Below are 12,861 nucleotides of genomic sequence, written 5' to 3' on the forward strand. Positions count from 1 at the left end.
TGCAAGCTGCTAATTGTGTTAGTACATTCTAAGACAGAGTCTATTCTCAAAGCAATTCACAGAGAGAGAGACTCAAAGCAATACTCTAACAACAGAAACAGCACCCAAAGACTCCCCGCCCTTTTGTTGTATTAACAATTGTGATTAAAATAGAGATAGAGGATGCATGTGGATGGATGCTTGGTGTGGATAATAACTGAATGATCAGGGAGGTGCCAGCCTAAGAATCCAGTGTCCATCGGCTGAAGAAGGCGTCAAGTGGAAATAACCAGAGGACCCCCCGGAGGGCAGACTGGAATCCACCCAACAGCCTCAAGAATGGGAGAACCAAAGAACAAGATAACATCTTGGAGCCGTCAGGAATGTGCTATCTGCTGATTGAGTCAGCAACAGCATGATGAAGCAATTCCCATAGACTGGCATAGGAAGAAATTCCTATAAAAATAGACTCTAAAAAGTGAGAACTTTGGGGGTCTGATTCTGCAAACCAACTTCCAGGAGCATCAGATGAGCATCTGACAAGGCCCTGCTCCCTCCTCATGTCCAGGCCACCTGGCCAGTGGCTTGGCATGAGCAACTCTAAGGCTGGTAACTATGATAACAACCTTGCAGAACCTGTGTGTGTGGGTGTGTATGTGTGTGGGTGTGTGTTTGTATGAATGAATGTGTGAATAAATATGAGATTGAATGGAATGTTATAGCTATAACTAACTGCTTACTATGATTCTTTCTGAATTCACAATAAATGTGGTATTTTGCCTTTTTCCCTTTAATAAGATCCTGCTGGTTTTTATTTTATTGGTATAACAACTGCTTCCGTTTGAAAGCAGTTTCTTCTGTATATCCTGAGCCATGTCACTGAAAGTATAGCATGGACATTTAGGCTCTGTCTACGGTTAAAATACATACTGAACAATGTTCCCTCTAATTTTTGACAGGCCATGTGCGCAAAAAATTTCTTCTGTGCAAATGTTTGTGCGCGCGGTGTTTTGCCGTGTGCGTGGGGTTTAGGATCTGTGTGCTCACGCGCACACACGCACAGCTTAGAGGGAACAGTGGTACTGATACAGCAGTGTCAGTCAGGGGTATGAAAAAACCCATGTCCCAACAGACATAGTTATGCCAACAAAAACCCCAGTGTAGAAGCAGATATGCTGATGCAAGAGTACTTCTGTCAGCTGTCGTTCAGGGAGGTGGAGTCCCCACACTGGCTGGGAAGTTCTTCCTGCCAGCGTTTGTTGCATCTACACTGGGAGGCTATGCCAGCATAGCTGTTCCATCATAGACTCTGTCGTGTAGACTAAGGCCTGGTCTACGTGGAAAAAAAATTAGGTCATCTTAACTATGTTGCTCAGAGGTGTGAAAAATCCACACTCCTGAGTGGAGTAATTAAGATTCTTCCATCAGCCTACCTACTACCTCTTGGGCAGGTGGATTACCTGTGACAATTGAAGAACCCCTCCCATCAGCATAGGCAGTATCTACACTGAAGCACATATTGTTGTGTAGTAAATCATGCCAAAAAGATGCACAAGTGGTTTGAAAGAGAATTGCATGTGGCCCCTAACTTGGAGATTATGTATGGTTATGTCAATTCCACTTGTTTAATATATCATCTTGATGTTAGGCATAAATCCTCACAACTGTATTGGGACTTGCATGTGCATGAGGAAAGCTATACCTCAAATTATGCTATAAAGTAGTGCAAAGGGAGTACTGCTTTATATTATGACCTATTAGTGATAAAATAATTTATTGGAAGTTGTATGCATCAGAAACCTTGTAGCACAAATTTCTTGTAATGTCATAAATATTTTCAGTATGACACCTATTTACAAATATTTGAAATCCACTTGTATATACTTTTTATTTAATTGAGAAAATGTTTTAAACAAAATATTATGCTCTTAAACTTTAAAACTTGCATTGTGCCATCATAACCACTTACATTTATATAGTGCCTATTCTTCCAAAGCACTTTACAAGCTGAAAGTGACATGGACTTTGCTGACCACTGAATAGCAATCACCTCTGGTTTAAGAATGTTATAGCAACTTTGCATAACAACTTCAGACAGAAAGTGAAAAATACAATATCCTATTGAATTTGCAGTGGAAATATAGGTTGGCAGAACTTGGTTACCAGAGTTAGAAATTGTTTAGACACAAAGACTAGTGTCACTGTTGTGAACAGTGAATTGAGGTCTTTAATACCACATCCGCAGCATAGTGTCCCCTAACTCTGTTCTGGGGCTTGGGTTTAATAAAGGGAAGAGTTTTATCATATGGGTAATGAACACCTCTTCCAGCAGCACCAAAGTGCTTCTTGAAAGTCCACCCCTTCAAGTAAGGCCCCTATTACAATACAAGATGGCTTTTCTTATGAAATTCCATATAGCTGGAGGCACAGTTTTTCTTCAGTAGTTGGGAAATAAAAGTTTAACCTCATGGATGCAAGCAAATGAAAAACATACAATGAAATGTTACTAAATATATATATATTGTTAAACTTACTCTAGGTTGGGCAATGCAAGTTGCTGCCTTTATTTTCATTCAGAGGAAATGGGAAGATGACAAGAACCACTTCGAAAATATGCTGGATTATTTCTGTGACATTCATGAGCCACTGCAACTCCTCATCTTTCCTGAAGGAACTGATCTCACAGGTAAATTAATTGTTGTCTCCTCTTGGATGTAATTAGGTAGAAATTTGTATGTATTAAGGAAATAGTTCCAAAATGTAAAAAAAAGTAGCAAGTGACTATGGATTCTCATGAACAGTAAATGTTAATAGATAATCTAGTATACTAGTGTGACGTGTTGGATCACAGAAACCCCTTGGGACTGCTACCTCATGTGCTGAGACTACCTCTAAGCCCGTTTTCCTTGGCAGCTCAGGACTTGAGTACGCTGCCTGGTTGTGCCAGACATGCTAGCCTGCTACAAACACAGATCCAGGTCTGAACCACATCCCCCAGAAGCTGCAGGCTTAACTGAAAACAGCTTAAGAAGTGCTCCTGTCTCCAACATCCAGATATCCAATTCCCAATGGGATCCAAACCCCAAATAAATCCGTTTTACTCTGTATAAAGCTTATACAGGGTTGTCATGGTTCCTCCCCTACTCTGAACTCTAGGGTACAGATGTGGGGACCTGCATGAAAAACCTCCTAAGCTTATCTTTACCAGCTTAGGTCAAAACTTCCCCAAGGTACAAAATATTACACCTTGGACTGGCCGCTACCACCACCAAACTAATACTGGTTACTGGGGAAGAGCTGTTTGGACGCGTCCTTCCCCCCAAAATACTTCCCAAAACCTTGCACCCCACTTCCTGGACAAGGTTTGGTAAAAAGCCTCACCAATTTGCCTAGGTGACTACAGACTCAGACCCTTGGATCTTAAGAATAATGAACAATCCTCCCAACACTTGCACCCCCCCTTTCCTGGGAAATGTTGGATAAAAAGCCTCACCAATTTGCATAGGTGACCACAGACCCAAACCCTTGGATCTGAGAACAATGAAAAAGCATTCAGTGTTTTACAAGAAGACTTTTAATAAAAAATAGAAGTAAATAGAAATAAAGAAATCCCCCCTGTAAAATCAGGATGGTAGATATCTTACAGGGTAATTAGATTCAAAAACATAGAGAACCCCTCTAGGCAAAACCTTAAGTTACAAAAAAGATACACAGACAGAAGTAGTTATTCTATTCAGCACAATTCTTTTCTCAGCCATTTAAAGAAATCATAATCTAACACATACCTAGCTAGATTACTTACTAAAAGTTCTAAGACTCCATTCCTGGTCTATCCCCGGCCAAGACGACTACAGACAGACACAGACCCTTTGTTTCTCTCCCTCCTCCCAGCTTTTGAAAGTATCTTGTCTCCTCATTGGCCATTTTGGTCAGGTGCCAGCGAGGTTACCTTTAGCTTCTTAACCCTTTACAGGTGAGAGGAGCTTTCCCCTGGCCAGGAGGGATTTCAAAGGGGTTTACCCTTCCCTTTATATTTATGACACGCCCCCCAAATCTCAGCTAGGGTGAAACACTGGCTGGGATTTCTTCCTGGAGCTCTAGGAAAACAGAGTTAATAAGACACATGCATCTCTAAATATACTACCAAGTACATAAAGACTAACAATATTTTCCACATCTCAAGGACGATTTTAACCAGTTGATTCTGGGAAACTTTCACGGGAGAGTGCATCAGCCACTTTGTTAGAAGCTCCTGAGATGTGTTGGATGTCGAAATCAAAATCTTGGAGAGCTAAACTCCACCGAAGGAGTTTTTTGTTAGTTTCTTTGACGGTGTGAAGCCACTTTAGTGCAGCATGGTCGGTTTGCAGGTGGAAACGCCGTTCCCAAACATATGGGTGTAGCTTTTCCAGAGCGTAGACAATGGCATAACATTCTTTTTCAGTGACTGACCAGTTGCTTTCCCTCTCAGACAGTTTTTTGCTGAGAAACACTACAGGGTGGAATTCTTGATCAGGTCCTTTCTGCATTAAAACTGCTCCCACACCACGCTCGGATGCATCTGTGGTTACTAGGAACGGTTTGTCAAAGTCTGGGGCCCTTAGTACAGGGTCAGACATGAGTGTCGCTTTAAGCTTGTTAAAGGCCTTCTGACACTTTCCGGTCCACTGAACAGCATTTGGCTGTTTCTTTTTGGTTAGGTCTGTCAGTGGGGCAGCGATTTGGCTGTAGTGCGGTACAAATCGTCTGTAATAACCGGCCAAGCCTAAGAAGGATTGAACCTGTTTCTTTGACTTTGGGACAGGCCACTTTTGGATAGCATCCACTTTGGCCTGTAGGGGGCTGATAGTTCCTTGACCCACCTGTTGTCCAAGGTAAGTCACTCTGTTTAGGCCTATTTGACACTTCTTAGCCTTAACAGTTAGTCCTGCCTCCCTTATGCGCTCAAGGACTTTTTGTAGATGTTCCAGGTGGTCTGCCCAGGAATCCGAAAATATGGCCACATCGTCAAGGTAGGCGACTGCATATTCTCCTAATCCCGCTAGGAGACCATCTACAAGTCTTTGGAAAGTGGCGGGTGCATTTCGCAGCCCGAAAGGGAGTACATTAAATTCATACAGCCCGAGATGTGTGATGAAGGCTGACCTTTCCTTGGCAGATTCATCTAGCGGTACCTGCCAGTACCCCTTGGTTAAGTCCAAGGTAGAGATGAACTGGGCCCGTCCCAGTTTCTCTAATAGTTCATCAGTGCGTGGCATTGGATAGTTGTCTGGGCGAGTTACAGCATTTAGCTTACGGTAGTCCACGCAAAAACGTATTTCCCCATCTGGTTTGGGAACTAGAACCACTGGAGATGCCCATGCACTTTCAGAGGGCGGATTACACCCATCTGTAACATATCCTGGATCTCCCGTTCTATAGCAGTTTTAGCTTGAGGAGACACCCGGTAAGGGTGGACCCTAATTGGGTGAGCATTACCTGTGTCAATGGAGTGGTATGCCCGTTCAGTCAGTCCTGGGGTGGCTGAGAACGTTGGCGCGTAGCTAGTGCACAGCTCCTGGATCTGCTGTCGCTGCATATGCCCAAGGGTCATGGAGAGGTTCACCTCTTCCACACCACCAGCACATTTCCCTTCGTAATAGACACCTTCAGGCCACTCAGCGTCGTCTCCTCCCTGGGCTGTAAACTGACAAACCTTTAATTCTCTGGAATAAAAGGGCTTTAGAGAATTAATATGATACCCCTTAGGCTTTCGGTTGGAGGTGGGGAATGCTATGAGATAATTAACAGCTCCCAGGCGCTCCTGGACCACGAATGGCCCTTCCCACGATGCTTCCATTTTATGGGCCTGGAGCGCCTTTAAGACCATGACCTGGTCTCCTACTTTGAAGGAACGCTCTCTGGCATGTTTATCATACCAGGCTTTTTGCTCTTTTTGAGCATCCTGTAAGTTTTCTCTAGCAAGGGCTAAAGAGGTTCGGAGGGTGTTTTGTAGGTTGGTTACAAAGTCCAGAATGTTAGTTCCTGGAGAAGGTGTAAATCCCTCCCATTGCTGCTTCACCAACTGCAATGGCCCCTTAACCTCACGGCCATATACAAGTTCAAATGGGGAAAACCCTAAACTGGGATGTGGTACAGCTCTGTAGGCAACGAGCAACTGCTGCAATACTAGGTCCCAATCATTGGAGTGCTCATTTACGAATTTACGTATCATGGCCCCCAAAGTTCCATTAAACTTCTCCACCATGCCATTTGTTTGATGATGGTAAGGAGTGGCAACCAAGTGATTTACCCCATGAGCTTCCCAAAGGTTTTTCATAGTTCCTGCCAGGAAATTAGTCCCTGCATCTGTGAGGATGTCGGAGGGCCAACCTACCCTGGCAAAAATGTCAGCTAGTGCCTGGCACACACTTTTAGCCCTGGTGTTGCTTAGAGCTACTGCTTCCGGCCATCGGGTGGCAAAATCCATGAAAGTCAGTATGTACTGCTTTCCTCTGGGTGTCTTTTTCGGAAAAGGACCCAGAATATCCACAGCTACTCGCTGAAATGGAACTTCAATGATGGGGAGTGGCTGGAGAGGAGCTTTGACCTGGTCTTGGGGTTTTCCCACTCTTTGGCACACCTCACAAGACTGGACATAGGTAGAAACATCCTTGCCCATTCCCTCCCAGTGGAATGACCCCCCCAAACGGTCTTTGGTCCTGTTCACCCCAGCATGGCCACTAGGGTGATCATGGGCTAAGCTCAAGAGCTTGGCCCGGTATTTAGTTGGAACTACCAACTGTCTCTGAGGATGCCAGTCTTCCTGGTGTCCCCCAGAAAGAGTTTCCTTGTATAAAAGTCCTCTTTCTACCACAAACCTGGATCGATTAGAAGAGCTGAGAGGCGGTGGGTTGCTCCGTGCCGCCGTCCACGCTCTCTGGAGGCTTTCATCTGCTTCCTGTTCGGTCTGGAACTGTTCCCTTGATGCTGGAGACATCAGTTCCTCATTGGATTGGGGACATAGGCTTGGTCCCTCTGGAAGCGATATAGGGGATGGAGCTGTTTCTGTTGACTGTGAACCGCTCTCCGCTGGTGCACTATGTTGGGATTCAGGCTCCGGCTGAGCCTCTTGTGTAGGGTTATCGGCTGCTGCCAGTTCAGGTTCGGTGGGGCCCTCTGGTGTTGAGGTTGCAAGTACTGGATTCAGTGCTGGCACGGGGTCTGGTGTTGGTTGTTTGGCTGGTTCCAGTTCTGGGACTGGTTCCGTCTGGGTCTCTGGGACTGGATCCACTACTGCTGTTGCAGACATTGGCCTGGGGTCCGGGTCCATCACCTCTGACCGGGCCCTGATAGAAGTTTCCGGAACAGAGCTAGGCCCCACGGCTTGTTTAGCCTGGCTGCGGGTGACCGTTCCCACCCTCTTGGCCTGCTTCACGTGATTGGCCAAGTCTTCCCCCAACAGCATGGGGATGGGATAATCATCATAGACTGCAAAAGTCCACATTCCTGACCAGCCCTTGTACTGGACAGGCAACTTGGCTGTAGGCAAATTGAAAGAGTTGGACTTGAAGGGTTGAATCGTCACTTGGATCTCTGGGTTGATTAAATTGGGGTCCACTAAGGAAGCATGGATAGCTGACACTTGTGCTCCGGTGTCCCTCCACGCGGTGACCTTCTTCCCGCCCACACTCACAGTTTCCCTCCGCTCCAAGGGTATCTGGGAGGTATCTGGGCCTGTGGACCTCTGGTGTGATTCCGGTGCAATGAACTGTAATCTGTTGGGGTTCTTGGGGCAGTTGGCCTTTACATGCCCCAGCTCGTTACATTTAAAACATCGTCCAGCTGACGGGTCACCGGGGCGAGGTGGGTTGCTGGAGAACGGGGTGGTGGGACGATAAGGGGTCTGGAGGGTTCTTTGGGAGGTAGGTGGGGCTTTGGGCGGCCCCCGGTAATAGGGTGTGGTCTGGGGTGGTCCCTTCTGGTCTCCGCTCCAACTGCGACCAGTTTTCTTCTTCTCTGCCACCTCCACCCATCTGGCTCCAATCTCTCCTGCCTCGATTACAGTTTTGGGTTTCCCATCTAGGATGTATCTTTCTATTTCCTCAGGAACACCCTCTAAGAATTGTTTCATTTGCATTAGGAAGGGCAAATTTACTGGAGATTCAACACTTGCTCCTGATATCCAGGCATCCCAATGTTTCACAATGTGGTAGGCATGTCGGGTAAATGACATGTCTGGTTTCCACCTTAGGGCTCGGAACCTCCGACGAGACTGCTCGGGTGTTATCCCCATTCTGACTCTCGCCTTGGATTTAAACAGTTCATACTTGTTCATATGTTCTTTAGGCATTTCAGCTGCCACCTCAGCTAAGGGTCCACTGAGCTGCGGCCTCAGCTCTACCATGTATTGGTCAGTAGAGATGTTGTACCCAAGGCAGGCCCTTTCGAAGTTTTCTAAGAAGGCCTCAGTATCATCACCTGCCTTGTAGGTGGGGAACTTTCTGGGATGGGAAGTGGTACCTGGAGAAGGATTGCTAGGGTTTGTTGGTATATTCTGCTGGGCCTTTATCCTCTCCATCTCCTCCACATGCTTCCTTGCCTCCATTTCCCTCTTGTGGGCAGCCTCCTGTACCTCCTTCTCCAGCCGCATGAGTTCTATCTGTCTTTCATGTTCCCTTTGTTTTTCCTCAGCCTGAAATTTGGCTAATTCCAGCTGTAGTCGAGCCGAGGATTTGGCCATTCTAACCTCTCTGTTTTTAACTAACTTTACACCCGAGGTTTAGAAATAAACAAACAAAACTTGGCTGTAAAATTTTGCTGTGCTGGAATAGAATACCTATTCTCTGATAGTGATTGTCAGCCTACAGAAAAAGACAATTCCCTTGTCTCTGCTCTGGGCCCAAATTAAAGCAAAAAACCTCCAACTACTTGGAAACCTGCTTACCCAGCCCAAAGAAAAAAAAAATTCTTTTCAAACCTGTGCTCCTTGTAAAACAAAAAAAAATCAAAATCCTAAAAAAAACCCTGTCACTTTTGTCTCCAGGCAAATGGGTAGAGCACACACCCCCTATTTACTTTTAGGAAGAAAAGAAAAAAAAAAAACCTCTGGGTTGGAAGACTGTGAATTTCCCTGCAGGAGTTAAGTACCCTGCCTCCAGGCAAAGAAAACCTGCAATTCACAAGATAATCCCCTTTTGTCTCTGCTTGGCCACAAGGCAGAGAGAAACCAAGCTGCTTTCAGTTTCAAAGCTGCTTCCTGGACTTCCTAAAAATTCCTTTTTAAAATCTGTATTTCTAGTTCAAAAAATCTCAACTGGATCTCAAAATGATTTCAGGTTAATCCCACCACTGTGCCACCATGTCACGGTTCCTCCCCCACTCTGAACTCTAGGGTACAGATGTGGGGACCTGCATGAAAAACCTCCTAAGCTTATCTTTACCAGCTTAGGTCAAAACTTCCCCAAGGTACAAAATATTACACCTTGGACTGGCCGCTACCACCACCAAACTAATACTGGTTACTGGGGAAGAGCTGTTTGGACGCGTCCTTCCCCCCAAAATACTTCCCAAAACCTTGCACCCCACTTCCTGGACAAGGTTTGGTAAAAAGCCTCACCAATTTGCCTAGGTGACTACAGACTCAGACCCTTGGATCTTAAGAATAATGAACAATCCTCCCAACACTTGCACCCCCCCTTTCCTGGGAAATGTTGGATAAAAAGCCTCACCAATTTGCATAGGTGACCACAGACCCAAACCCTTGGATCTGAGAACAATGAAAAAGCATTCAGTGTTTTACAAGAAGACTTTTAATAAAAAATAGAAGTAAATAGAAATAAAGAAATCCCCCCTGTAAAATCAGGATGGTAGATATCTTACAGGGTAATTAGATTCAAAAACATAGAGAACCCCTCTAGGCAAAACCTTAAGTTACAAAAAAGATACACAGACAGAAGTAGTTATTCTATTCAGCACAATTCTTTTCTCAGCCATTTAAAGAAATCATAATCTAACACATACCTAGCTAGATTACTTACTAAAAGTTCTAAGACTCCATTCCTGGTCTATCCCCGGCCAAGACGACTACAGACAGACACAGACCCTTTGTTTCTCTCCCTCCTCCCAGCTTTTGAAAGTATCTTGTCTCCTCATTGGTCATTTTGGTCAGGTGCCAGCGAGGTTACCTTTAGCTTCTTAACCCTTTACAGGTGAGAGGAGCTTTCCCCTGGCCAGGAGGGATTTCAAAGGGGTTTACCCTTCCCTTTATATTTATGACAGGTAAACTCATAAATTCTTCGCCCTCTATAACACTGATAGAGAGAGGCACAGCTGTTTGCTCCCCCAGGTATTAATGCTTGCTCTGGGTTAATTAATAAGTAAAAAGTGATTTTATTAAATATAAAAAGTAGGATTTTAAGTGGTTCCAAGTAATAACAGACAGAACGAAGTAAGTTACCAAGCAAAATAAAATAAAAACACCCAAGTCTAAGCCTAATACAATAGGAAACTAAATGCAGTAAATTCACCCTCGGAGATGTTCCAATAAGCTTCTTTTACAGACTAGACTTCCTCCTAGTCTGGGTCCAGCAATCACTCACACCCCTGTAGTTACTGTCCTTTGTTCCAGTTTCTTTCAGGCATCTCTTTGGGGTGGAGAGGCTATCTTCTGAGCCAGCTGAAGACAAAATGGAGGGGTTTCCCAGGGCCTTATACAGTCTTTCTTTTGTAGGTGGAAATCCCTTGTGTTTTCCTGTGCAGAATCACAGCTACAAGACAGAGTTTTGGAGTCACATGGGCAAGTCACATGTCCATGCCTGACTCAGTTCTTTACGGCCAATGCCATTGTTTACATGTTAGTTTGAACGTTCCCAGGAAAGCTCAGATGTGGATTGGCGTCTTTCAAGGTCCATTGTTAGCTAAAAGAAAAGGAGGACTTGTGGCACCTTAGAGACTAACCAATTTATTAGAGCATAAGCTTTCGTGAGCTCACGAAAGCTTATGCTCTAATAAATTGGTTAGTCTCTAAGGTGCCACAAGTCCTCCTTTTCTTTTTGCGAATACAGACTAACACGGCTGCTACTCTGAAACCTGTCATTGTTAGCTAAGTACACCCAATTACTTGAATAACCCCTTCACACTATGTTGACCAAATTTGCCTTATGTGCTTCCTACAGCAAACACTTTAAATACAAGCATAGAGCCAATGCTCATAACTTTAGATATAAAAATGATACATGTAGACAAATAGGATGAATACATTTAGTAGAACATAACCTTTCCAAAGATATGTTACATGGCATATCTAGCATAAAACATATTCCAGTTATGTCATATTTGCACTCATAAGCACCAGTATGTTTCAAATTGGTACTATATATGACTTCACTCGGGGTTTAACCAGTATTTTCTACTTCAGATGAGTTTTTGGTAAACTTCTGTTAAAACTTTCAGTTCCATTTGGATGTATGATGCTTTGAATAGGATAGGTAGTTTTTTAAAGTCTGACAAGATTGTGCAACCAAGGGTAAGTCTTTTGGCCTATCTGTTCTTGAGTTTTCTCCACTGGTGGGGGTAATAATGCTTACCTCCTTTTCTAAAATGCTTTCAGACCTATGGAGAAAAAGTGCTAGATAAGTGCTTATTACATTACTTTTCTCTGCTTGGTGTTACAGGGAAAAACTGCCTCAGAATATTGGATATAGTTGTTCTTAGAGTTATACAAAAATTGTATAGCTATCTTTTTTTGAAAAAGGCAGACTTTTTAAAAGCATTTCTCTAAATCAAGTGTTAACACATCTACTCCACTGAACTAATTTATATTGAATTAGAAGTTAGTATTTGTTGAACTGACTATATAGTATATAGTATTTGTTATTTGTTCAGTTAAAATAACCACCTTTTAAATATAACTAGTTTAGGAAGTCCTGTGGTAAGGTGCTAACCAATGTTGGATTGAAATGCTGATTATATTATAGCTCTTTTTATAAATTCTTTTTTTCCTAACACTTTCCCATTCTTTAGGTATGGCTTAGGCTGTGTCTACACTAGGGAGCTTACAGCGGTGCTGCTTTACCAATGCAGCTGGGCTGCTGTAAGCTGTATAGTGTAGACGCTCTATGCATAATCTACTCTAATCAACATAATTAATCCACCCCCAATGAGCAGCAGTAGTGCTATGTGGGCAGGAGTTCTCCTGCCCACATAGCACTGTACGCACTAACGCTTATGCTGGTGTAATTTATGTTGCTCAGGTGGTGGAATATTCATACCCCTGAGCAACATAAATTTTGCTGACATTAGTGATAATGTAGACATAACCGTAGTAGTTGCTTTTGGTAGCAGAGTCATGAGGATTTGACTAAGCTGGTCTTTCACCAATGAGCATGTGATTTAAGAGCTTTGCTCTAGATTCTACTCCAGCCACATACTCTGATTGGATTTTATTTTGAAGCCAGGTCGGAAAATGTTTTGCTTGATTTATCAGTATCTAAAGTGTATTGCTAATTTTTCTCCCACTCCCCATATCCCCAGTGAGTTTATAGATGTTTCTGGCAGATGAGCATTTATAGTGCCCGAAGGTACCGTAATCAGATTTTAGGAGGTTATAGAAATTTTCTTAATCTGATCCATGCTCCCAAAGGATAATGAATTGACTGACTATACTTAGACAACTTCACCTGACATCCTCTTGTTTAAATTTAATAAATTTGCATGTAGAGCAAGGAAGGAAGATAGAAAAAATAAATGCATCCATTCATCAACACCTTGCTGTAATCCCTTTGATTTCAGTGAGTTAACTGCTTTCCAGTGAAGGCTTGCAGTCTGGCCCTGTGTGTTTAGTAGTGATAATTGTTTTTAAAATGGTTTAATGTTTATTCTACACATCTATAGTTTTCTGTG

General features: G+C 43.6%; 1 protein-coding gene across 4 annotated transcripts in view; it reads left to right on the forward strand.

Moving 5' to 3' along the window:
- The window catches only part of LCLAT1 (lysocardiolipin acyltransferase 1), a 217,181-nt gene that overhangs the window by 106,609 nt on the left and 97,711 nt on the right, over window positions 1-12,861 (forward strand). For all 4 annotated transcript variants that reach the window (XM_084624424.1, XM_084624425.1, XM_084624426.1 and 1 more), the window contains one exon: window positions 2,519-2,665. In XM_084624424.1, the coding sequence (XP_084480550.1) occupies window positions 2,519-2,665 (147 nt within the window). The remainder of the gene's footprint in view (window positions 1-2,518; window positions 2,666-12,861) is intronic.

The sequence above is a fragment of the Lepidochelys olivacea genome (genome assembly GCF_965140295.1).
Source record: "Lepidochelys olivacea isolate rLepOli2 genome assembly, chromosome: 3".
NCBI lineage: Eukaryota > Metazoa > Chordata > Testudines > Cheloniidae > Lepidochelys > Lepidochelys olivacea.